Source organism: Phocoena phocoena, chromosome 9, assembly GCF_963924675.1.
Source record: "Phocoena phocoena chromosome 9, mPhoPho1.1, whole genome shotgun sequence".
Taxonomy (NCBI): domain Eukaryota; kingdom Metazoa; phylum Chordata; class Mammalia; order Artiodactyla; family Phocoenidae; genus Phocoena; species Phocoena phocoena.
The window spans coordinates 31,951,460-31,977,663 of NC_089227.1; the positions used below are offsets into that span (position 1 = coordinate 31,951,460).

A 26,204-nucleotide genomic window follows, 5' to 3' on the forward strand; every position below is an offset into this window, starting at 1 on the left:
AATTACAAGGTGCAATTTCCCCGAAGAGCTTGAGTTTTATTTTTGTTAACACTTGAACAAAAAGTGGACTGTCAGTCACATTCCGGACACTGGAGCGCTGCTGGCCAGCAGGAGTGGCTGCCTGGGGCCAGTGGCTTCTATCTTTTAAAAGAATATAAAGGTTAATACTTTTTGTTTATCTACAAGAACTAGGCTCCCGCGTGTATGGACCGGGAGGAGACTTCCAACCATATTGTTTTGGAGGTTCAGTGGAACGTTGATGAAAATGTGATCTATACTGTACTCTTTTCTGTGTTGCAGGAAGGCTGGGGAGAGCTAAAAATGAACAGATTTTCAGTAGGGGTCCCATCTTTTTCTACATTTGCTTCTTTTTGTCCCCCGTCTCTACTTTTCAGAGATGGTGTTTGTTTAAAAACAACGAATGCACATTTTAAGTTAGTTACTTGAAAGGTACATAAGCTGGACTCTGTTTTATGCCTCTCAGTAGGATAAACAACCGTGCGGGAACAAGGACATCTCTGCGGTGCTCCAGCGGGAGGAACAGAAGCCCCTCTGCAAGGGCTGTTGTTACGCCTCCAGCAGGAGGGCCACGCCTGCCAGGACCCATTTGGCCACCTTCTCTTTGCTCTTCAACCTGAAGGTCCAGACGCGGTTGGGGCCCCTTGTTTTGGTTTTGTACACAGGGCACTCGTAGGTGTGTTTGGTTTCCTGTCTGTCCGCGGGTATGGCTTTTGCAAAGATGACTGGCATTGCAGACCTTAACTCCTTGAGGTAGGCGTCCACGATGGCTCCTGACTGGCTGTCCCATCTGGCACCTACAGCATAAACCCAAGGGTTACGACCGTGCCGTATGTTGGTACTGAGCCTCTGTTCGTTGTAGGCAATAAACGTTCTGGTTTTGTCACTTCACTCCTCGTCAGTGGCTTCCTTAGCGAGCTGGCCCATGACTGAGGTGGGAAGGAGGTGAGGGTACTTGCTGCCCAGGGGCCATGCATACACTGTAAGCACTCTCCTCGCTCCTGTGCTAATGCCTGAACTCTCTCCTGTGAACAGTAAACTAAATGATCTGAATTTAAAAGGTGTAAACCTTACATGAAAACAGATTCCGTGAGACAGAATCAGACGCACTTCCTTTAGAGAAGTGCATCTGCATACGCTTATGGTCAGTATAAGACGTGTCCAACTCACCACATTCCCTCCCCACTGCACCTTCTTTTCTTCGTCCTAAGTTCAGGTCACTTGTTTGTTTGTCACTTGTTGTTTATACCACCTACCCCGCCTTTAAAGCACGTGCCACACGTGTTCAGATGTTGAAAGTGAAAAAGGAGCATCTTGGCAGAGACTTGGAAAGCATTTCTCCAAGTGCCCTTTAAGGTAAGAGGAAGTGTTCTACAAGATAAGAGCATGGGTGAATAAACTTGGAAGATACGGCATATTCTTCCCCTTCGCCCAGAGATTCACGATATGCATTGGCATCTTACAGGCTTAGAGAGATCTGGTATTTTTACCACAAGGGTGAAGTTAAACAGTTTTCTAAAAAGGAGAAGAAAGATTTTTGCACTGATTCAAAAGCAAAGTAAATTCAGTGTATAGGTCTTTAAGTGATAGCCACGGCCTTAAAATTTGGCTCACGTTGGACACACATCCTATCTTAGCATTTAAATTGTTCGAAAGCCGGAAACGAGGTAAATAACCACCAGTGTGAGTGAGTGCTGAGCAATGGAATAAACAAAGGACAAACACCAACGTGAAGCTGAGTGAGAAGGGTTCACTCTGTGGGACGTCTCACCTTCCATGAGGAGCCCGTGGAGGTATGCGCCTTCCCTGGGGGGGTGCCCGTAATCCTCCTTCGTTTTTTTGGTAACCTCAACAGTCAAGCACATTTTATCCAGTGGCCACTCGTTTCTTCGAGCCGTGGTCTGCATGATTGCTTTGGGAGGAGGACGGACAGGAATGGAGTAGGGTAAAGCCACAGACAGAAGGGTCCCGGGAGCCACCCGTATAAGCTGAGCATCTCCCTGAGTGAGGCGTGCTTTGGTCCCACGGGGTGTGCTTGGGCATTCCACGTGGCTGCACTAGAGCAGGGGTGGGAAACGAAGGCCTGCAGGACCACCTCCCTGCTTTGGTGGACGGAGCTTTACTGGAACGGCTATACCCATTTGGCTTATGCTCTGCCGTGCCAGAGTGGAACCGATGTGAGAGACCGGGCAGCCCGTGACGGGAAACGTTTACTGGGGTGAACCCCATCCCACCTCTTAGCTGCTCCTGTCCTGCCGGGCGTTTTGTTTCCTCTGTAGTGGCCAGGGCAGGGGGAGTGGCTGGGGTTCTGCTAGGGGGTGTGACTCTGTCAGCATCAGGGGCCGCCCTGCCCCAGCCCTTACCAGTTAAGAAGGACCGAGGGTTGAAGAAGCCAGAAAGCCACACCACAGCCGGAAGGGCGAGATCTTGTGTCCAGGTATCCAGTTCCCGACATCGCAAGAGGAGGTCATTAAACCTGGTGAGTAGAAGGTAAGAAGAAACAGACTTGCTTTTTGGTAATAAAGTTTTTCAGTAAGATTAGAGTCCGCAGGGTGAAGAGTGGTGGTAGAGAGGTCCACAACTGATAACCAGTGAAATCGTTAGCTGACGATTTGCAGAACACTGTCCCCTTAAAGGGCTAGATTATATGTCCCGTTGACACTGGGGACAAGAAACACTGGGAAACGTGACCGAAAAATTTGCCTCCGTTTATTCAACCACTACTTTATTTAGACCCGCTCACTGATATGTGGTGACTCTACACAGGTGATCTGTGTATGATCCGGGCTGACAGATGCCAACACGGAGGTACACAAGGACACACGGGAAAGAGCACCCCCCCGTGTGTCTAAGGATGGCGAGGGGAAGGTTGCCAGGAGAGGCAGGGGCAGTAAAACGTGACATTAGCCTTCCCACGTGCAGTAATTACCTGAAAGCGGGAAAGGAAAGGCTATTAAGGGAACCAACCATCTTCCATCCATCCAAACCCTGTGGTGTGAGAAACTGCTGTTTTTACACAGGTTCTCTCATCCCGTGGGCACGGCAATTAGGCCAGGTAGGAAGTATCTAAAATTTACCTGTGAGGAAGCCAGCTCACAGAAGCTAAGGAAAATGAACTTTCATAAAATGAGGAGATAATGAAATGTAGGTCAAAGGACTGCTAAAAACAGTAGGGAAATGGAGCACAGAGCAAAGAGCCCAGGGAAAAAGGCAGCAAAGCAGTTCTCCAGGATGAGGGCCACAGCAGGTAGCACTAAACAGATAAGGTAAGAAAAAGTGAGGAAATTAAGTTGGAAAAATCTCAGAAAATTACAGAAATGAAAGCACAAAGTAAGCAGCATAAGGCAGAATAGTAAAAAAAAAAAAAAAAAAAAGCAAAAGTAAATGGAAAAAAGGAGTTAAAGAGAGTAGAAATAGGACGAATGCTGAATGAGACAGCACACGTTTAGTAATACAGTTCTAGAAAATGTGAGTTTTCCTAAGTTACAAATTTGAATCATTATAATCAGGGACATATGTTGCAAGAAAATACGACACATAATAATCAACACTAAGATACATCTTAATGTGGACTGGAGACAGAGAATCCTCTGGACAGCTAAGAAAAAAATACGAAGTCTTTATATAAAGGGGGAAAAATTATGTTAGCTTCAGACACCTCCACAGCAGCATTTAAGCAGAATAGAACGATGCCTACAAAGTCCTCTGACAAGGAATGGGCTAAATTACTTTTATAACCAGCCAAACTGTTATTTGAGTATGAAGACAACTGATTATATGGCATGAAAAACCACTTGCAAATCCAATAAACAGGAAGGTATAGAGAACCCAAAATATAAAAATAAGAGGAATCTGAAATCAAGACTCTTAATACACTTGTTTAAACTTGAGAAAGAAAAAGGGTGGCAGTCATAAAAACAAAATTACAAAACTAGGTCAGGCAACGGATTAATCTCCAAAGTTTATAAGCAGCTCATGCAGCTTAATAACAAAAAAACAACCCAATCCAAAAATGGGCAGAAGACCTAAATAGACATTTCTCCAGATTGCCAACAAACACGTGAAAGAATGCTCAACATCATTAATCATTAGAGAAATGTAAATCAAAACTACAATGAGATATCATCTCACACCAGTCAGAATGGCCATCATCAAAAAATATACAAACAATAAATTCTGGAGAGGGTGTGGAGAAAAGGGAACCCTCAAACACTGTTGGTGGGAATGTAAATTGATACAGCCACTATGGAGAACAGTATGGAGGTTCCTTAAAAAACTACAAATAGAACTACCATACGATCCAGCAATCCCACTACTGGGCATATACCCTGAGAAGACCATAATTCAAAAAGAGTCATTGTAGCAAAATGTTCACTGCAGCTCTATTTACAATAGCCCGGAGATGGAAACAAGCTAAGTGTCCATCATCGGATGAATGGATAAAGAAGATGTGGCACATATATACAATGGAATATTACTCAGCCATAAAAAGAAACGAACTTGAGCTATTTGTAATGAGGTGGATAGAGCTAGATGTCATACAGGGTGAAGTAAGTGAGAGAGAGACAAATACCGTATGCTAACACATATATATGGAATTTAAGAAAACAAAATGTCATGGAGAACCTAGGGGTAAGACAGGAATAAAGACACATACCTACTAGAGAATGGACTTGAGGATATGGGGAGGGGGAAGGGTAAGCTGGAACAAAGCCAGAGAGAGGCATGGACATATATACACTACCAAACGTAAGGTAGATAGCTAGTGGGAAGCAGCCGCATAGCACAGGGAGATCAACTCGGTGCTTTGTGACCGCCTGGAGGGGTGGGATAGGGAGGGTGGGAGGGAGGGAGACGCAAGAGGGAAGAGATATGGGGACATACGTATATATATAACTGATTCATTTTGTTGTAAAGCAGAAACTAACACACCATTGTAAAGAAATTATACTCCAATAAAGATGTTAAAAAAATAAATAAAAAACTAGGTCAGGTACTTTCCCCTCCCCTCGAAATAAGCAACATGAAACTAAAAATTCAGGGAAGAAACAGTAGGCAAGAGAACGGGAGACAACTGAAGATACAATGAAGATCGGCCAGAACTGACAGACTCACCCGGAACACACGGGGAGACACACAGATGGAACAGAATGCGAGTTCAGGCAGGTGAAGAGAGCGGCAAGGGCAATACCTGGAGAAAGAAAGGCTAAGGATTTTACAGGGTGGAGACACCTGTGGCCTCCCATTTGTAACAGCACACAGTACCAAGTAAGATGCATTTTTAAAAGACCATACCTAAATACAGCAGTAAAAATTACAGAGCATTGATTACAGAATATTAATACATTAAGGGTCAAGAGAAAAAAATTCTTAAAAACCTCCCAGAGACAGTAACTTCGTTGTGAAGGAATGACAGGTATTGATGAACAGACTCACTAGCCGCGATAAACACCAGAAGACAATGCAGTTAATAACACTGAAGTTCAGAGAGAGAAAATCATCGTATCTAGAATTCTACATACAGGTAGACAGACCATTAATCGAGTGAGAGGGCAGTAAAGAGAATTCAGACACAATACCATCTACTCCCCAGCACGTACACTGGAAGCCTGCCGTGTGCTTCCTCCTCTAGGGCAATGAAGAGGGGATCCAGGACAGAGGAGCCCCGGGTGAGGTGCGCACAGCATCCGTGCTGCCGCTGGTGGTTGTTTCAGCGATGAGTGGCATTTTTGCATTCTATAACTGAAGGTTCCAGAGAAAATCTGACAAGTCATGCTTGATTCAGCAGCTCAGAGAACGTCAAGCCCAGTTTCTTTCCTTTCCTCTTTGCCTTTTTCAGTGCTGACCACATGGCCCCAATGTGGCCTGAACTTTACTTCCTGAATTTATGCCAACTGGAAAGGGGCTCACTTCTATTTTAGGATTAAAAGTAAATAGGACCCTGTGCCAAAGGCGTAAAAGACGAGAAAGAAAAGAAAGATACAACAGAAATACAGAAGTTTTGCAAACATCTCTCAGGGAACATCACTTTGGTGGCTCTAATGCAGCAGGGCAATTCTTAACCATATCTATGGCTGATGGCATGGTCTCTGGATATGCTCTTGGTGGCTGAGCTTTTAAAATAAGTCATCTGACATGATTTTTGCAAGTGTACAGTAGCTGAACTATGACAACCCTCTACAGGTCAAATAAATTATGTTGTATACTTTTAACATCATTTTTCTGAATGATATATATTCCATACCACAAGAGTTTTATAACTGCGTTTTCTCAAACACACGTCAAATTCACCACAGGCCATCTTTGCAAATGACCTGGACAAAAGCATCCTAAAAACATTCCCAAGGGACAGTCTGTCAACAGCAAAAATAAGTCTTGAAAGGTCTTTTTGTCTTGAAATGATAGAATCTCATGACAAAAGTTTAAATGGTTTTACTTCTCTATTTGTCATGTAAACAGATTACTTATCTATAAATCACTTATATAGAAGAATTAATACTTGGATTGTCTTGGGAGAAACATGAAATCTGTCTCAGTCGTCTGTCAGGTGGAGATATTAATACCAGTTCTACCCAAATCATTTGGAGTAGGAGAGCTTATTTGGAAATCAAAGTACAGGAAAGAAAATAAAAGCAACAATGAACAAAGAAATCTATACGTGTTATTAAGCGAAAATAATCGCCGACTGGGGCTTCCCTGGTGGCGCAGTGGTTGGGAGTCCGCCTGCTGATGCAGGGGACACGGGTTCGTGCCCCGGTCCGGGAAGATCCCACTTGCCGCGGAGCGGCTGGGCCCGTGAGCCATGGCCGCTGAGCCTGTGCATCCGGAGCCTGGGCTCCGCAACGGGAGAGGCCACAACAGTGAGAGGCCCGCGTACCGCAAAAAAAATAAATAAATAATCGCCGACTGTAAACAAAAAAATACTGTGGATTAAAATAAAGTTGAACTACAGTTCCAGATCGGGAAGAGCTTAAAACGTCTAAAGGAAAAAGTATTGACTTTACGTTGCGTTAGAAACACCAAAAGTGTTTATGTTACAACATCAAGAGTCTTCCTAAAATAATAGGAACTGTACAGGGATAAACATGGGATAAAGAAAACTTAAACCAACAGAAGTCAGAAAAGTTTGGAAAAGAAGCAGCTAAGAAAAATACAGAATTTAGGAAGCACAAAATAAGACGGTGGAGATAAGTCTAAAGTTATTGCTATAAAATTTAAGTGTAAATATAAACCCTTCTTTTGATTGGAAATATAAAATCTGATTTTAGATATTCATAGCATTAACAGAAATCCATTGAGAGGCTTTGCTCACTCTTCCCTGCTGTGATACTTTGCTGCCATCTGTGGCATTTCCACAGGGCACCTTCGCTGGGTTTGCACACACACCCCCCCCCCCAGCAAACCCCTGCGTGCCTGGGGGACAGGGCAGTTTCAACGTGCGGTCACTTGGAATTCTAATGGGACCTTCCAGTTTAAGGATGAGCGTAGCATTCTGGTTCGTGGAAGAAAAATTTAGGAAGGTGAGAAGAAAGAAGGAATGTCCATGTGGAAAAGCCAAGAATAGAGCCTGCCTTGTGAAACTTCCGGTGCTGACTACCAAGGCCGAGTTGTGGCTGGAGACAACACTGGCTTTCAGGGAGCTGTGAATTTCTGTCCCTGGCTTTGTGGCACGTCACTGCGGTCACACCCCCAAATTGAAGGCAGTCTGATTTACCACATACCACTTTAGGAGTTCGCTGTGAAATGGCATTAGTAATCACTGGCTTCGAAAATAAGGGTATAACATGATGTGAGGGTAAACTTAAGGGTGCCTCCCGTGGCCATTTAAATCCGATCCACTCAGGGAGGGAATTCTGTTCTCCACATTTTTCAGATGAAAAACTGAAACACAAAGGTCAGGTATTTTGTCCAAGATCAGATAGCTATTCAGTGAGAAGCAGAATTCGAATCTTGCTCTAATTGAGTTTTGCCTTTCACTCAAGTGAAACTGGTGGTGGTTTGCACAGTTATGGCTGAATACAATCACAAAGTACATTTTTCATGGTTCCTATGAGGCATAATTCCGAACACCAAACCAGCCGTGAGGCTGGCGATGGCCGGCAGCAGCAGGGGTCGGGAACTTACCACAGGGTCAGGCCGTAAGTAGACGGGTACGCCAGTTTGCTCCAGCTTTCTGGTACTGCATCGTGACTCAGTGCAGACTTCTGGGCTTCCATGTCAGGACACAGCATCAGCTCCCCCTTGCAGGGAGAAAAAAGGCCACATAGTGAGTATCGTTTAATGTGAAGAAGGCCGCTCTAGTCTCACTTTTAAACTTACCTTCAATCCAAGGTCTAATTGTTGAAGTGACACCTGGATATCCCGAAGGAGAATATTCATCCTCTCACATTCTTGGAAGCAGACAAGGACATAGGGGCTTCTGTCTGGGCTTTTGTGCATTATCTCTGCCATGTTGAACTCTTCTGGAAGTTTCTCCAAAATGTCATCCAAGACATTCTTAACCTTAAATCATTAACAAACACACAGATTTAGCTCCTTTCTATTTCATTTTTGGTCACGGTGACTATATAGCCTCTATTTTTTTTTTTTTTTTAAGTCTAAGACTGTACCATACGACTCCCAAAGATGCTTGCTCATGAGTTTAAAAGATGCCTACTAACTCCCGGGAGGGGGGCAGAGTGGCACCGCCAACTCCCTCAATCGGTGCAGCCCTCCCCTCCTTGACGTCCCACAGTCTCGTCGGGGAGGTGCTACTATTTGTTTGTAGTTTATTTACTGTTAGTATTTAGGGAACACAACTCTCTCTCTTCGACTACATTTCATTTCTTTGTAAAGACATGATCAGAGGATGGAGAACCCCAATATCTGGGTAGTCCAGTTTGCAATCTGCTATTTTAGAAAAGTTATTTGAAAAGTCACATGAACCAAAGATGCCCTTTACACTTGAGTTAATTCTGGTGACTGCGATGCTGCCCTTGCAACTGACACATCCTAAAATTTAGGGGGCAATTTGGATCAATATTTCCAACAACAAGGAAGCCTCTATCTTTTGTAGCTGTTGCCCTAAAGAAATGAAGGATTTGTTCACTGAAGACGTGCATATGTACATAGTACTCTGATCTGGATATTTCTTCCAACGATGCAGTTTTACAGAGCTGGGAAAACCAACAAATAACCTAAGAAGGACAAAAGACTGGAAGATATTGCCTGTCTTCAGCCTCAGGCAGCTTTCCCTCTTTGATTTATTTCTCGCATTATTGCCTGTGGCTCTGACGGGATGCGTGCAGATTGCTTTATTAGCACCCTGGCAGGTCATTTGAAATCTTGAGCTTATTTACAGCAGCAGTACAGAGTACGAAACACAGTGCTGTAGAGAACTTAGGTCAAAGAAAGGCTTTGGGACTCAGCTACAATCTGGTTTCCTTCACTGGCCCTTTCTAGCTGTCTGGCCTTGGGAAGTCACCTAAGCTTATCTCCAAAAGAGAGATTCCGATACTACTCAGAGCTGTTGCAGATTAAATTGGCATATTTGTAAAGCACTTTCTATAGTGCTTAGTATATAAACACCTAGTAGATGGTGGTTGGTACAACCAGTCTGCTTGTAGGAGATGCTGAGGCATCTTTACCTCATTTGCTTTGCATTTTCTGGTGTAATGATCAGCTGCCTCCCTGGAGAGATTGAAGCCCCAGAACTAGATGAAGACCTCACCCACCTCTCTGCTTCTATTAATACTATAGATCTTCCCAAATGGATGGATTTTTAAATACGTTCATCTTTTTAAAAATCTAAATTCACATAGGGAAGATGTTAGTATATAGGATAAAACGTGCTGTAACAAATTCTAACGCTTCTAAATTACAAACAAGTGTCTCAATGAATGGCCTCCTTTCAAGAAATAATTGAAAAATTTCAAGAAATAATATGGCAAGTTCTTGGGACCTCACTATAATTAGACCTGATGTTTATTGTGTTTCCACACACTGAATCCTTGATTCATAATTCTGAGAGAAACAGAGGCTAATTTATTGAGGGAAAAATAAGCTATTCAGGTTTTAAATTAATGAGAAGTAAGATTTTAATCCAAAGGTAAAAAAAAATATTTGATGTCCATTTCTCATCCCCATCATTCTACGGTAATAAGAACCTTCAAAAGAAGGATAATGCCAATCTCCCAAGAAAAGGTGAAAAAAGACACTAACAAAATGACAGAGCCAAAAACACACTGAATGAAAGGCAAGCCACACATGTGGAGAAGAAATTTGCAATACATACACCTAACAAAGGACACACATTTGAAATAAAAGCGTTCTTACAAATCAGTAAGAAAAAGATTGACAACCCAATTAGAAATTGGGCAAGCAAGTGGAACAGGTACTTCACATGAAAGTGTATCCAAACGGCCATAAGCGTATGAAAAAAGGTTCAGTATTATTCCTTAACTGAGGAATGCAAAGTTAAAACCACAAAGAAATACCATGACTCCTAACAAGACCCCAAGAAGCACTTCCACCCACTGCTGGTGGGTGGAAGTGTGCAGGAGTGGTTGTACCACTTTGGAAAACTGGGAGTATCTACTAAAGCTGAACATTATACCCTTTGATCCAACAATTCCACTTCTGGGTATACAGGAATGAGTATTATGAGCAGATAGCTTTGGGAGTTAACCTTTGTATGCTGACAAAAGACTATACACGGCTGTGATAGTCATTGTAATGAAAAGCTAGAAAGAACCCGAACACCCATCCCCTATAGAAGGAGCAAATTACGAATTTTATATATATAAATAAAGAATTACATAGTAAAATACTAAACAGAAATGAACCATTGGTTCATGCAGCGACATGGATGAATCTCACAAATCTCACAATGAAATGTGGAGTGAAAGGAGCCAGACATAAATTAGTACATCCTGTAAGGCTGCATGTATGCGAAGTTTAAACACTGGGAAATCTACTCCATCTAGTCTGTGGCGACAGAGGTAAGGAGGGTGGGTACCTTTGGCCTGGGGTGGAGAGGGTACTGATCGGTAAGGGGCAGGGGTATCCTTTTGGAGTGCTGGAAATGTTCTGTACTTTGATCCAGGTGGTGGTTATGTGCACACAAAGGTAAAAACTTCACTAGCTGTGCACTTAACGACTAGTGTACTTTACTGTACATACAGTATAACTCAACAGAAAAGAAAGAATGACCCTCTACCTTGTCTTCTGTGGACTGTCCCAGCCCTTCACCGCTGAGTGCATTCCTGGGCTGCATCTCCAGCAAAGCTCTGAAGAGAGTGTTGGATGTGACTGTCAGGAATTCTATTTCAGCATCTGGGTGGAGGCCATACAGTGCTGGGCTTTCCGGAGGAAGCATCTCTTCTATGTACTGGTGGTAGCCTGAATAATCCAGATTGGGTGGGGCAGCAAATCCTGGTGCCAGCATCAGTTCACCATCAACCTTCAACCACAAAGGAAAAGTCAGTTATTCCAAATCTAAGTGGACATCAATCTTCATTTCCCAAACACCTTGAGAACACTCCGGTAAGATGGTCCCAGCACAATGCTGGATCGATCGCGAGCTCTCTAGAATATCTCTTGACCCTCTTGTAATCAGTCACTCTGCTCTGTGTATGGTACCACGCTGACCTCTGGGGAGGAGTCCAAGGAACACACATGAATCCCATCCTTAAGAAGACCTGGTTTGCAGTTTGCTTGGGGTAACACGATACATGCACACAAAGGGAACGGACAGGTGCTGAGCCATCTACTGTGTATTGGTCACCCTGTTGCATGCTTGAAGTCATTGATTCTCCCAGATATCCCCATTTCGCAGAGAGAAACTGAGATTCAGAGTAACTTGCCTGGGCATATGTTTGATTTTAATCTTAATTCTGAACTCATTTTAGTATGACTTAATAGTACTTAATGCAGTACTACTTCAAACTATTGTATGTATTATGCACGTAGATTTTGCATACATGCATAATTATATGTGCCTATCTTAAAAAATACGTGGGAGTGTGTGTAACTAACATGTTATAGGGCAGTATACACTAAAAGTCAAATGAGTGCTACCTCCCCGTGACTTGGAGCTTCTCAGGGCAGAGTCTGTGTAGCTCATCTCGATCTGTAGACCCTGGGGCAACTGCGAGCTAGCACACACTGGTGCTCCATCCAAAGTCGCCTAATGAGTGAGCGGCGGGAGTTATCAGGCATTAATCACACCCATCCACTTCATTCAGGCCGGAGAGAAGGGTTAGACATTCCACCGGGAAGAATGTTCTCAACCAAGGCAATGCAAGCAGAAATACCAAAATGTAACTACACGATTTATGGGCCTCAGTCTCTGACCAGCTATAAACGCAGTCAATCCAGCGCTTATACTTTTCTGGTTAACTCAGTGTAATCTCAGATTTTTTTTCCCCCTGATTGTTCTTTAGTTCCCAGGGGACCATTACACTTCTTAATTTTCCCTGCCTCTCTTGCTGTGAATTCTGTCTACATGCACTTAAATGTACAGGGAATGCTAGTTTTTAAAAACCATCACCTAATGTAGCTATTTTAGGCCTAGAATTTTAAAATCATTTTCTGAAAATGGGGTTTGTCTCTGTAATTGTGTATGTCCATGCTATCTGGTCCCCTCACTATCACCTGGAGACAAAGCGACTATTCATTAATTCATTCAATCGTATGAGCTGATCACCTAGTATACCCCAGTCAGCTGTGGACGTATAAGAGATTCGTATGACCTACTTCTTAAGGAACTCACAGTCCAATGGAGACAAAATCAGCGCGACTTTCTACACAATCATGTCATCTGTGAGTAGTGGCAGTTCGTTCCTTCCTCCTCAAACCTGCAATCCCACATTGCCCAGGGAGCCCATGTCCTTAGGGATGATGCTAAATTGCTCTCCTGAATTCCAAAAGGCACTTTAAATGTTAAAGTCAGAATTTCTATTTTTATTTTGTATCGGGAGGATTTTCAAGTTATCCAGTCTTTCGTATTGCCAGAAAGACAGACCTGGACCCAGTAAACATGAGAAGGAGCAATGCAGACTCTCTCGTGACCAGTATCCATCAGCTAGGCTTGTTTTATTCATGTATTCACATTTCCTATCATTTCACATTTATATATCAAAATAATCAAAATTAAAATTTTACCTGACTCAGCGTGACCAAAACAAAACTGTGAAGGGGATTTAACCTCACCATTACTGGATAAATTAGCCAAAATAAAAATGTGGACACAAAATATGAATACTAAAACCAGAAGTTAGACTAAACATCTCCAAGCCAAAAGGTATTCCCTACAAACAAGGACTTGATTTTCCCTATTAGTGCTCAATAGTTAAAAGAAAATTTAAGAGCCACAGTTAATTGTTTTTCAATGCAGCCAAAGTTAAAACAGAATTTCAAGCAAAGAAAGTAACCGAAAAGTAGAACCACTTGGAACTTTTCAAAATGCCTGGGGACTGGACATTTGAGTGAATATTCGTAGAATGCTGGTGGGAGTGCAAATGGTCCATGCTTTCTGGAAAGACAATTAGGCAGTCTGTTTACAAATATGTGAAGAGTGCCTTCCCCATGTTGGGCAGTGAGCAAAGCAAAGGCAAACAGCAAAGTCAATGGGAAGGGCTAGGTTTATAGCCAGACAGATCTGGTTCAGTTTCCCCCCACTCCCCCGGCCCCCGAACGGTTTGGTGGTTTTCAAAAAATGACAGTTTATCTGAGCTTCAATCTCATCGGTAAAATAAGGATCCTAATAGCAACCTAAAGATTGTGGCCATGAGAATTTAACGACAATGTATGCAAATAGCTAGGCACACAGCAGCCTTTTACAAAGGTTAGTTTTAGTCTTTCCTGTGCCCTAGAAACAGACATGATTACCTCAAGCACACCCTAATTTTCTAGAAGGAAAAACAAAACCTGAGAATGTCCTACTGTAAGTTCCTACTATGATGTCAAACAAGTAAAGCTCGATAAGCAAGGCTTAGTTCACACAGAGACTTCTGTTCTCTTACTTTAAGAAATCTGTGAGAATGTCAACATACTCAAGGAGCTCTGGGAATCCTGCTTCTAAATCCAAGCCTTCTCCCATCCCACTGAGAGGCTTTTATGAAAAGCTGCTTCTTGCCGATGGGACCCTAACTCTGCACCGTGGCCACCTGTCCTGCCTTTGGGGGAGGGCTGTTTGATAAGGTTATTGTTAGGCCTCAAAGAATCAGTAGTTCTAAATTAACACGTCTCCAAAGAAGACACACAAATGACTGATAAGCACAGGAAAAGATGGTCAACATCATTAGTCTTCAGGGAAATGCAAAACAGAACTATAATGTGATACCACTTCACACCCACCGTGAGGACGTGGAGAGAACGGAACCCTCGTATATTGCCAGTGGGAATATAAAATGATGCAGCCACTTTGGAAAACAGTTTGGTGGTTCCTCAAAACATTAAACATAGAGTTACCATATGATCCAATAATTTCATTTCTATGTATATACCCAAAAGAAGTGGCAATGTATGTCCATGCAAACACATATATGAATATTTAAAGCAGCGTTATTCATAATAGCCCCGAAGTGGAAACAACGCAAATATCCATCAACTGATGAACAGGTAAATAAAATAGTGTATCGATACGATGGAATACTATTTGGCCCTTAAAAGGAATGAAGTACTGATACATGCTATAACGTGGATGAACCTTGAAAACATGCTAAGTGAAAGAGGTCAGACACAAAAGGCCTGATATTGTGTGATTCCATTTATATGAAATGTCCAGACTAGGCAAATCTATAGAGACAGAAAGTAGATTAGCGGTTGCCTGGTGCTGGGGACTGGGGCAGGTTGAGGAGAGGATGCTGAGTGACTGCTACTGTGTACCCTACTTTCACAAATGAATAAGCAGAGGCTCAGGTTCCGTGATGTATCTAAAATTGCACAGCAAACACAAGGGAGCACTGAATTTGAACCCGAGCTTTTTTGTCATTTTGTTTTACTTCAGAGCCCAACTTTTAAGCTGTTAATTCTGACAGCTTTCAGGTGACCTGATACCTTATTTTCCAAAAGTAACTTACCGTATTACTTGTTTAGCATTGCCAAGTGTGCACCTTACATGAGAGAAGAATATTAATTATAATTCCCTACCTTTGGCCAGGAACCCTCTAAAGCACATTGCCGTTGGGGAGCCCTCTCTAAATGCCGTGTCATTTACCCAACAAGAAACTCATTCATCCTCCTAACAGGACAAAGCCACTGAAAGCATTCCAAGGTTTGACCACGTGCCCATGTAACCAAAGACACTAATTGCCAAATAAGTTAACCGATGTGAGAAGCGGCAAAAAGACATCCTGCAAGATGCTGAAGTGTTAGCTTAAGTTCCTCATAACGTAAACAGCATAAGCAGGAAATATCCGTATGAGAACAAAATAACTGGGATTTTGCAGTTTCTGCCACCAAACCAGTCAGTGCTTTAACTTGCTCTGGTGAGTTGACAAGGTAGTGCTTTCTGGTGAGGATGCAGGACTGCAAATGAGCATCTCCATCCTGAAAACCTCACCAGAGCAGCATGGAAGGGCAGGTACCTAAATTTCTAAAGGGCTAATGTACACACCAGAGATGCCCCTCAGGTTGCATCATCTATATTTACTTTACAATTATGTGAATGGGAGTTCAGGCTTGTGAAGGTTAATGGACTGTCTCGGTTGGCAACAGTAATTCACTCTCATCCTCGGGCCAGAACCAGAGAGGGAAGAGCAGAGTGAGTTTGTCGCTCTGCCCCTTGACCTCCACCATCATTCAGAGAAATCAGCCTCTGTAAAGGTAGCACACCCGACCCTGTTTATCTTTCCCATCTCCATGGTAACGTACTCCCAGACCTCTTCTGAGGAGTGACTTCCAATTGTGCTAAATTGAAAGTGTCTTTCTGACCCCTGAAACCTTGCTCATTAGAACTAAGGAAAGACCAGGAGACTCACAGTCAAAAGAAACAAATAATGGTCACATGGCAGAAAGTCTTTTTTTTTCCCTGCCTTGTCCCCAAATTGTTTAACATTATTAAAAGTAGCAAAAAAAGAATCTGTCCTCAATTTTCTATATGAGACTACAGTACACCATGTTTTCTAATACATGATTATATTACTTCTCAAAATGGACTTGAGGAAGGCATAATACTTTTAGGAGATGAAGTTCTCAAGAAATTATAAACAGGAGGTTGCTCAAACTATTTTTTAAAAAAATACACGGCACAGCTCTAAACACAGTTGGTGTCTTGCCCAAGTGGGAGTAGAGATGGCACGGTGGAGGGTGCCTTGGGTTTCAAGGCAATGGCCTTGAACCTGGAAACCTTTGGAGAGAGACATGAGAAAAGTATGCCACCACTTTCAGCTACTTCAGTATGGAAAACAAGGACTGAGTGCTTTTTCCAGAAAACACAGCACCAGTCACAAACCATGTGGGTGTGTTGGTATACACAGACATAGGGCTAGTAAGATGAGAAATGGGAAAAGGGTACCTGGCCTCTTTAAACTCCAGTACACGGGAGCTCTGCCCCTTCCTCACAGAAGGAAGAACTGCCCTCTCACATCACGGCCGTTTTCTTGAGCACATATTTAGTTAGGAGTTAGTGATCAAAATTTAGAATACTCCATGGCTTCTGTGCCAGAGAAGGAACTGTAGAGTTCACTTGCATCAGAGCCGCTGAATTGAAATCAATACGTCTGGCTAGAGCCCCTGCCTGGGATAACTGGGAGACCTGGGGCAAATCACCGTGACCCAGTCTCTTTGTCTATGAAATGGGGTGACAGTGTCAGTGCTGTGTACCTCACGGGGTTATCTCAAAGATCCAGTGAGTCTGTGCATGGGACAGTCACGTGGGCACAGAAACCACCTGCGGTGGTGGCAGGGAGGTGTCTTGCTAAAATACAGATTCGGATTCTGTGGGTCTGGCATGGGGCCCAAGAGCCTACACTTCTAACAAACTTCCAAACTCCCTGGAAGGTGTGCCAGAATATACTCACAAAAGGCCAAGAATCCTCAATAACGTTCAAGAATTATTTACATAGTGAAATCAGTTTGAAAAATTCTTAGAGAAAGCAAACTATCGCTTATATGCAGAATCTAAAAAAAAAAAAAAAAAAGTGATACAAATGAACTTATTTACAAAACAGAAACTGACTCACAGACTTAGAGAACGGACTTTTGGTTACCAGGGGGGTAAGGGTGGGCGGAAGGGATAGTTAGGGGATTGGCATGCACACACCGCCATATTTAAAACAGATAACCAACAAGGATCTACTGTATAGCGCAGGGAACTCCTCTCAATATGATGTAACAAGCTAAACGGGAAAAGAATTTTGAAAAGAACAGATAACGTGTATGTATAACTGAATCACAGTGCTGTACACCTGAAACGAACGCACCATTGGTAATCAGCTCTACTCCGATATAAAATAAAAAGTTAAAAAAGAATCTTACTAGAACTTTCTCCTCTGTGAAATGACTTAAGAAATGTCTTACCAGAGAGGGATTCATGAATTCTTCTAGATACACCCGACACAGTTTGCGATCCCAGTCATCTGTGATGTGGCCCCCGTACATGATCTCACCAAAGAGGTAACGGAGGTCTTCCCATGGGACCTGGCGGGAGAGGGGAGGGGAATCATGCAAACGCTCACTTCCGGGTTCGGGGCACCTGCCTCCGAACAGTCAGTCAGCAGCAAGCGCCTCTCTACAAGCCCCCACCTACAGGAGCATTTAAAAGAGGTTCAGGAATTGTCTGCATTGCCAGGATTGAATTGGCTGAGAATTATTTTCAGTGCGTTTTAATACATTCAGTGAGCTTTTAATGAAGCGGAGCTTTTAATGAAGATTTTAAAGCAAACCGGATTATTCCTAGAACATGTTATGCAGTTAAGGTTTACACATTCAGAACCTCATCTAAAAACCACAAGAGGGTGTCGGTTCATAGGGCCTTTGAGGGATGACATTTTTATGATCTGGTTTATACCAGGTTTTATGATCTCAATCAGGGAAAAGAAAGAAAAACCTATACAATTTGAATTCCGGGTGTTACTTAGAATTCCATCACCTTCCGAAAGTCCAGGCAAACCAAGCCGTTTGCCACTGACTGATTTGAGGGCTCGGTCTGTGGCATGACTGGCCTCCATGACTGTTCCAAGTGCTGTAACTAATGCCTGTAGTATGTTTTATTCAAGGAATCACCGTATCTCCTCTTTATTTGGCTTCGCAGGGTTTGAAGCCTCTCTTTGCTACCCTTTAGCTTCCTCTGGGTTTGCAAAACATGCCAGTTTATGATGAAGCCTTTCGAGACAGAAACCTTTATACCCTCGGGGGCAGTATACTGCCTCCCAGCAGTTCAAGTAAAAACTTAATTATAGCCTTCATTTGTTTCATGATGTGACAGAACAAGTAAAATTGCTTCAACTATTCCAATGTACTTGGCTACAACTTTATTTGAATTTGAATAATTTGAATAAATGAACGTCTTCCTTTTAAGCCACTTGGATGTGAATGAAAAATTAAAGTGGCTACACTGTACCATGCTCTCTCAGCCATGCCATGGACTACCTCCCATAGAACAGAAATGGATGGGAAACAGAGACCTCTTTATTTCTCTGATCACATTTAATTAATGCCTGCTATACATTATTATCTGATATATAGCTCCCTCAAGATTTTAATCAGCTAGGGATCTATTCTTCTCAATAATTGATTTCCTTCCCACAAATCTTTTTTTACAAATACTTTTTTTTTTTTTTTGTAACCCTTCCCTTGGCACAGTGGTACAGCCTGAAAAAAATGTGAACTTGTTGTTACTCAGTAGAGGTCTTCTTGGGCATGTCCCCCAAACTGTACTCCACAGGGTGGGAGAAAGGTACTGCTACAGAAAAACAATTTTTCTTCCTACTCCCTCTAGGCTTTGTAAAACCAAAGTCAGACGTTACATAGCCCCATCCCCAACCTTAAATGTAAACAACCAAATGATGTTTTCAATTAAAGCCTTCCAACCTACATTCAAGAATTTCCGTATGGTGAGACTTACGAAATTCATATGGAAAAATATCGAAGTTCTTACAATAGTTAAACGTTGGCATTCCCTAAGACGTAATCTTTAGATCTCTCAGTTACACTCTGTAACCTTGATGATCTCATCTAATCTCATGACTCGAAATATCATCTATCATCTGCCTACTTCCAAGTTTATACATATACGTTCCGGAAAAGGGCATCTTGTACAACCAAACTATGTGGGCACGTCAACTTAATTCCCAGATCTAACTAACTTGCTTCGTGATGTGATGTGTGGTGAATGACTTGGGTTAAGACATCTGAGACACAAGAGCGTGTGTTTAAAACCTAAAGCTGTCTTGATGCTGGGACACCCGTGGGAGAAGCAGCAGGACACAGCACGATTCAATCGGCCAACTGGTGTTGCCGAGCCTCGGGATGTGAGAGCCGGAGAGGAACATGAGTCAACCCCTCTCTTGCTCCCCTTCGTTCCCACCTCAACTGTGTACAGGGTCCAGCTGAAATAGGATAATATTCCTGGCCTCAGCCTCCTGGGACAGTAATGAAGGACTTGAATAAAAGTACTCAGTGGTCTGTTTCATTTTCTACCCAGAACTCTCCAGAACTATTATAATAGTCAATTCTACCTGCAACATTTTAAACAAAATGTGCTAAGATCAACACAAAATAGTATTTATTAGAATGGTCAAAGTATGCTCACAGTGAATTTCATAAATTAAAAAAAATGCTAGATATGGAACAGTGATCATCACATACCATATTAAAGCCATTGATCTTGGATTCCTTGGGAGAACACACCCATGTTATGTACAAAGTGTACATATTCAGATAGTAGTCAAACCATCTTCAAAGCTTGAGAAAACTTTGATAACAATAATTACCAAAAGAACAAAAAAGAACCATTTATACATAGAAACACGGTTGAATGGTTTTAAAGGCCCTTTAATAGAAAGTGTGGCCTAAAGCACCATGCCTGGTTGGTTCTGACAAACATACCTCGATTTTAACAGATTTAACTTAATGGAAAAAGTTTCCCTTATGAGGACTAAGCCAGAATATCCTTACAAATGATTCATCCTTCTTGAAATCCAGTCACTGAGTTTATAAGAGTTTACACAAATGTTCTTGATGAAGCATTCCCGTTCCCATCTGTAGAACACATTTTAGCTATGAAATAAAATCATTCATCTACCTTTAACTTCAAATCAAGGGGACCATTACTGAAAAAGTCACAACAAGGTGGCATCCCTAATACATAATAATGACATATGCAGGAAATGCGCCATCATTTATACATGTGGCGTGCTGTAAATTGCTTCCGTCATCAGAACTAATTGTAGCGATTATTGATGCAGTGTCACGAACTGTCAGAATTGCTGTATGTAATCACATTTGTGCAAATGCTTCATTACCTGCCTAATGAATCTGGCATACATGCACATGTAAACCACTGTTTTTGTTAACATAATGAAGGACATTTTTTTTTTTGCACTAAGCTGCTGATGTAGAACTGGCTTGACCCATCTCATAAAGTTCGAGCATCCACTGTTGTAAAACATCACACTTGGCAGAGGATGCATACGTAGTGTCAGCTATTTCAATAATAGCTTCGAAAGAGAAATTATGGTCCATTTTGATAGTGCCCAAAGACTGACAGATTCAGTACACTCCTCGGAAGAGGTTATCTGGCCACTGGCACTTACGTTAGGGTTTGCCTCTAAGTAGTTGCAGAGGACGTTGGCGCAGATGGTGAGGTCTCCAGAATTGAACGGATAGCAGCGGCTCCAGCCCTGGGGGCCAAACCTCAGTCTCCCAGCAACACAGGCATGGAAGTAGCACAGAGAGAAGAGAATGCTTTTAAACTCCTGCCCCTTGGAGCACACTTCAAGTGTATCCTGGGAGAAAAGAAAGAACGTTTGATCATCCATCTGTATGGTTTCCAAGGGCAAGGGTCTGAGTTTTCAATCATCTTGCAGAGGACTTTGAGGGAGACCTAGAACAGAGGTAACATGCAGTTTTAAGCTAGGAGAGCATAAGAGAAGACTGTTTGGCATTTGCCAGTCTGTTGATTTAAGAGGAATGCTTTTATTTTGCTTCAATTATTCTTCTGTTTCACTAGAAAATGAGACAATTCATTTTGCCAGTGGTAATACTGCCTGACATCAATATCCCCTGCAAAAATGTTCTTGTACAATCTGTTTGACAAAAGGCCATCATCTTAATTTCATCACTGTAGTGGAATATAAGTTAATGCCAATTCTCCATTCCTCCTGGTTCCATAGTAATACCGATTATCTGGGCACACAGCCACTCATGAAAAAGCAATCTCCCAGCCCCTCTTGAAGCCAGATGTGCCACGTGACCAAGTTTTTGCCAACAGAGTTTGAGCAGAAGTGACGTATGCAACTTTCACGTCACTTGTGTAAAGGGAAATTGCTTGGTCTGGTTGTCGTTCTTTTCCCTTTCCTGTAAGCTACAAATGATGATGACTGGACGACTTGGAAGCTGGGAGTTAGGTACGGTGGAGGCACCACAAGCGTGGGTGTGTGGCTGATCTCATGCACCAGAGCTGCCAATTACGTGTGAGAGATTATCTTGTATGAATCACTATCATTTTGTACTGTCCCTTGACAATACAACCACCACGACAAATGGTTTTCTTCCAATGAGCTGAAAATAAAACTCACTGTTGGAATAACAGAACAGCATATGGAAGATTGGAAAACATATGTCCTGTAGAGTAGATCCGTAAGATTATTTTTTTGCAAATGCAGAGGGAAACCTGGTATGCTACACTGATATGGTTATGGCCCCCAAAGCCATAAAATTAAAAGGTGAAAAACAGCCATCTGTGTCTTAAGGGTAGTACTTTACCCATTCTCAAATCTGGCAGCCCTGTGAGGCAAACAAGGAAAAACGGAGGATGACTCCTTCAACTGATGGTGGGCAGCGGAGGAAGGTGAGTCCAAAACAGCACCTTCCCGCCTTGTCCTTTAAAACGGTCAAATTACACCCGGTCTACATTTGAATGGATCTGACAATGTGGGCATCTATAATACAAAATATGTTTAGCCCGTCTGGGGTGGGAGCTCAGATCTGGCCTCCCAGAGGCCCTTCAGTAAAAGTCTAAACCAAGCCTAGATTTGTTCTCTTGGTCCAGGACCAGAAGAGCATTTTAGTTTCTTTCTCTATCGCTTTCATCAGAATCCAGGGTTACCACCAAATACAGTTCTAGAATTGGCCAGGCCACATACACTGCTGACCCAACTAAATCACTAGGTTATTCTAAATGACTAGGCCACGTCTAGGAAATTTATGGGGCTCAAAAATATACAATCATTACAAATAACTTCTCCACAGCTAAACCTCAAGTAAAAGGCAAGCTTGTGAAAGAAGAAAAGTGGAAACCACATAAGTGGAATTAATGTTGAAGGATATAAAAATACATTGCTTTTAAAAGGAAGACATTTCTAGGAGACCAAATGGAAGTGACAAAATTTTATGATCTAACAAGTCACCTAACACCCTCCCTGAATTACACAGAGTCCACGGAAAACCCAAGTACTACAGTTAGGACATTACTTCCGTCTATATACTTCATATAACTGACCTGAGTTTAGCCTCACTGCTAAAAAAACCAAAATCATAAGTCAATGCCCATTTCATTACGCTCTGATAATATAAATGACATGAGAAGAAAATGTGAATCAGGCATTCCTAAGAAAAATACGAGTCCACCTAACATTCTACACTTCAGGTCAATTGTATTTTTACAAAGCAAGTGATCAAGTGTTTGTATCAGAAAATATACAAACAGCATTGTGAACAGAGAACAGGCATCCACACACACATAACAGTGTTGCATGCACACAGATGCCAATTTTACATGCGCAATTACCATTATTTGTTTCTGCTGCAAATCTTACAGAAAAAGAAATTTACATTCTTGCTTCAAAAATCTGGTTATCTGGGGATGCAGGGAGCCCAAACATTTATGACATCTTCAAGAGGCAGCGCTACTGAGCTGAAAGAGTGTTAGGTAGGCAGCATCCTAAAGAAAAGGTCCTTTACATCTTGGTCACTTACTGATCATATTTACATAAATATTCTAGAATGTTCAAGGTAATAAAGGATCAATATCAAATGCACTTTGTTCGCTATGAATACACATGTCAAAATTCGAGGATCAATTCTGACTTGGGGAGAAGATTAAGAGCACAGATTTAATTTGACTTGAAAATCAAAGCATGAAAAATGAAAATACCTAAACAGAACAGTTAACTTGTCTAGATCCCTTAGGTGCTTTTCTCATCTAAGAAGGGCAGCCAGGCAATAGGAGCAACTGGGACCCATTTACCTAACCCAAATGAGAACCAAGGTAGATGGCATTCATCACCCTCTGTCCACGTCACAGGCTTCAGCAAGACAGGGCCACGGCAGCGACACAGAACATCCAGGATGATACAAGGAGACTTGGGAGAGGAGGAGGTCTGTGATGGAGACCACTATCTGCCCGCCCTAAAGTGCCTTCCTGCTGACTTTTAGCTGGGCATACACTGCCCAAGATAGATTTACTTTTCCAGCCTCTCTTGCAGCTAGGTAATGCAGTGTGAATTAGTCTGACCAATAAGTTGAAAGAAGTATTGTGTATTAACTTGCTGAATGAATCTTTACAAGAAAGCAAACATGGTCCCTTTGTCATCCTCTCTGTTCCTTCTCTCATCCTACTTTCTGGAACACAGCTATGGGAGCTGCCACCCTCACTGCCACTTGGGACCACGGCAAGCCCATCCTAGAGATGGTGAAATGTAAGCAAACTGGGTTGATGACAACTTTGTGGTGACACAAAGGAGCTCTGAATGACCTAGCTCCTGAATTCTCATGTGGCAGAAATACCTTTTTTAACCTTGTTTAAGCCACTGTTGTTTTGTACTTCTTTCATAATTCTGATAAAAGGGTTCTAGAAACCTATACACAGATAGCCAGGGAGCACAGGCTAGTACCCTTGAATTACATAATCTGAATAAAACCCACATTTTTTTCTAACATAATAACAGTTCGGCATTCATAAAAGACTCTTAAAATTTTTAGATTTTCTTTAGAATCTTTTTTTCTTTAAACATCTTTATTGGCATATAATTGTTTTACAATGGTGTGTGTTAGTTTCTGCTTTATAATCAAGTGAATCTGCTATACATATACATATATCCCCATATCTCCTCCCTCTTGCGTCTCCCTCCCACACTCCCTACCCCACCCCTCCAGGTAGTCACAAAGCTTTAAAATCTCAGGTTTGGGCTAGAACAGGTTTGATGGAAAGTTTATTTAGTGAATCACATTGATTAGCTTTGCTTTTGCTACTTATGAACAAATTTAATCTTAATATTTCAGAGGAGCCTTTCCAGTAGATAAGAAATATTCCCCCCTGAAGTTCTTAAGACCCTTTTCAATAAATGTAACCAATTATTGTAAGGGGTTTTCCAAGTAGCAGTAAAAAAAAAAACTGATACTTTCATAAATAAACTAGAACATGCTGTTCTTAACTGGGGAAGGAATTCATGCATAGGCTTTGGGGGATCTGGTCATCCCTATGATTGTATGCAACCATTTTTTTTTAGTGTGCATTTCCCTGGGGAGAGTATCCATAGTTTTATCAGATTATCAGAGAGGTGCTTACCAAAAAAAAGCTGAAGGACAACTGGGCTGAAGTCTGTTTACTCATGAACTGCTCACTTTTCACAAATAAAGACAATTGTTCTGGGAAGTTGGACAAATCCTATTTAAATACGTCAAAGTCCTCTTTTGTACTTACTCTGAGAGAGAGAGCTTGAGAATGTCACAGATGGCCAGGAATTATAAATTGAGGGAAGATAAAATACATGCCTGTCTTAGTTCGCAAAAAAGGATACTTCAAACATGTAATAGACTCAACAGAGTTTTTGAGTGCCTTTTGTTTACACAGCCCGTTGGGTAAACAGGCACAAACTACTCAATTATTGAATTGAGCAATTAACTGTATTCTTCAAAACTATATTCTTAGGTGGCCAGTTATTTTAATGCCTTCATAATGTTGGTTTTCTCATCTTAGCCCAGAGGGACCTAGAGAAAAAGTTAAGCATGTGGGCATGGTTCATAGAGGATAATAACATTTCTAACACGAGGCTGAATATTTATCACCACATCATACGTGTTTCCTCTTTCGGGCTTATTCTACTTCTCCTAATAAGAATGCTGTTTACCAAGGATTTCTAAGAAATTAGAGGAAGGAATGGGAGCTCAGAGAAATAGCAACAAAGGAAACTGACAGACTTGATTATGACACAGACGTGTGATAATTTGAACAAGGAGACTAATGGTAATAGAACTATCATTAAGTTATAAAGGTACTCATTTATTTGTTTTATTTTGGAAGGACATGAAAATGTAAATCTGAAGGCAGGATGGATATAATCTAAAAAGAAGGGCTTTAAATTGACTAATATCAAAACCAGATCAAAATATTAAGTCGTATACTAAAACTCCTGCCACGTCACCGTTAGCGTCATCGATCTTCTCAACGACGTCAATAAGAACAATGGCCTTTTCTCTTTCTATGGTTAGAGATACTAGTCTGCCATGTTTGTCTTCAATAAGCAAGCTCCTCAGAAAGGTACGTGGTTCATTCTCGTTACACGTGTGGCTGTGGTTTTAGGTCTCACAGTCTTGTGAGAAGACCCTGACTTCAGTGTCAGACCAGGCCGCTTCTGCATTCTTACCTGATCAAAGTTGTCGAGTGCAGCATGCAAATTGGCCAGCATTCCTGTGGGGGGCTCATTAGTAATCTTGATGGAATTTTCCAGGAGTCCTGGAGGGATGACATGTTCATTTGGTGTAGGTGCAGACTCAGCACTCATGAAAACCCTGTAATCTCTGTGGCTTCCCTGGCTGAATCTTTCAAGGAGTTTCTCCAAGGTTCCGAGCCACTTGGCTACCAAATGGACATTCTGAAAAACAGCATGGTTTAGAATTCCTGTGAGACTGAAGTACATTACTTAAATTATAGGATTACAACATTCTCCTGTACATGAATGAGTTGAAAGCTCAGAGAACCACGATTTAAAGTTTCCTTTACTAGCGCATTAGGGCAAAAAAGTAAACCAAGTCAGAATTGA

At 42.0% G+C, this 26,204-nt stretch overlaps 1 protein-coding gene across 1 annotated transcript in view; it reads right to left on the bottom strand.

Annotated features, from left to right (window-relative positions):
- Positions 1-567: 567 nt before the first annotated feature.
- Positions 568-26,204, bottom strand: part of DNAH11 (dynein axonemal heavy chain 11) — a 315,873-nt gene continuing 290,236 nt past the window's right edge. The window contains 9 exon segments of the mRNA XM_065883652.1: positions 568-815; positions 1,790-1,930; positions 2,382-2,494; positions 8,143-8,258; positions 8,338-8,520; positions 11,216-11,458; positions 17,521-17,640; positions 20,757-20,948; positions 25,809-26,036. Coding sequence (XP_065739724.1) covers positions 568-815; positions 1,790-1,930; positions 2,382-2,494; positions 8,143-8,258; positions 8,338-8,520; positions 11,216-11,458; positions 17,521-17,640; positions 20,757-20,948; positions 25,809-26,036 — 1,584 coding nt within the window.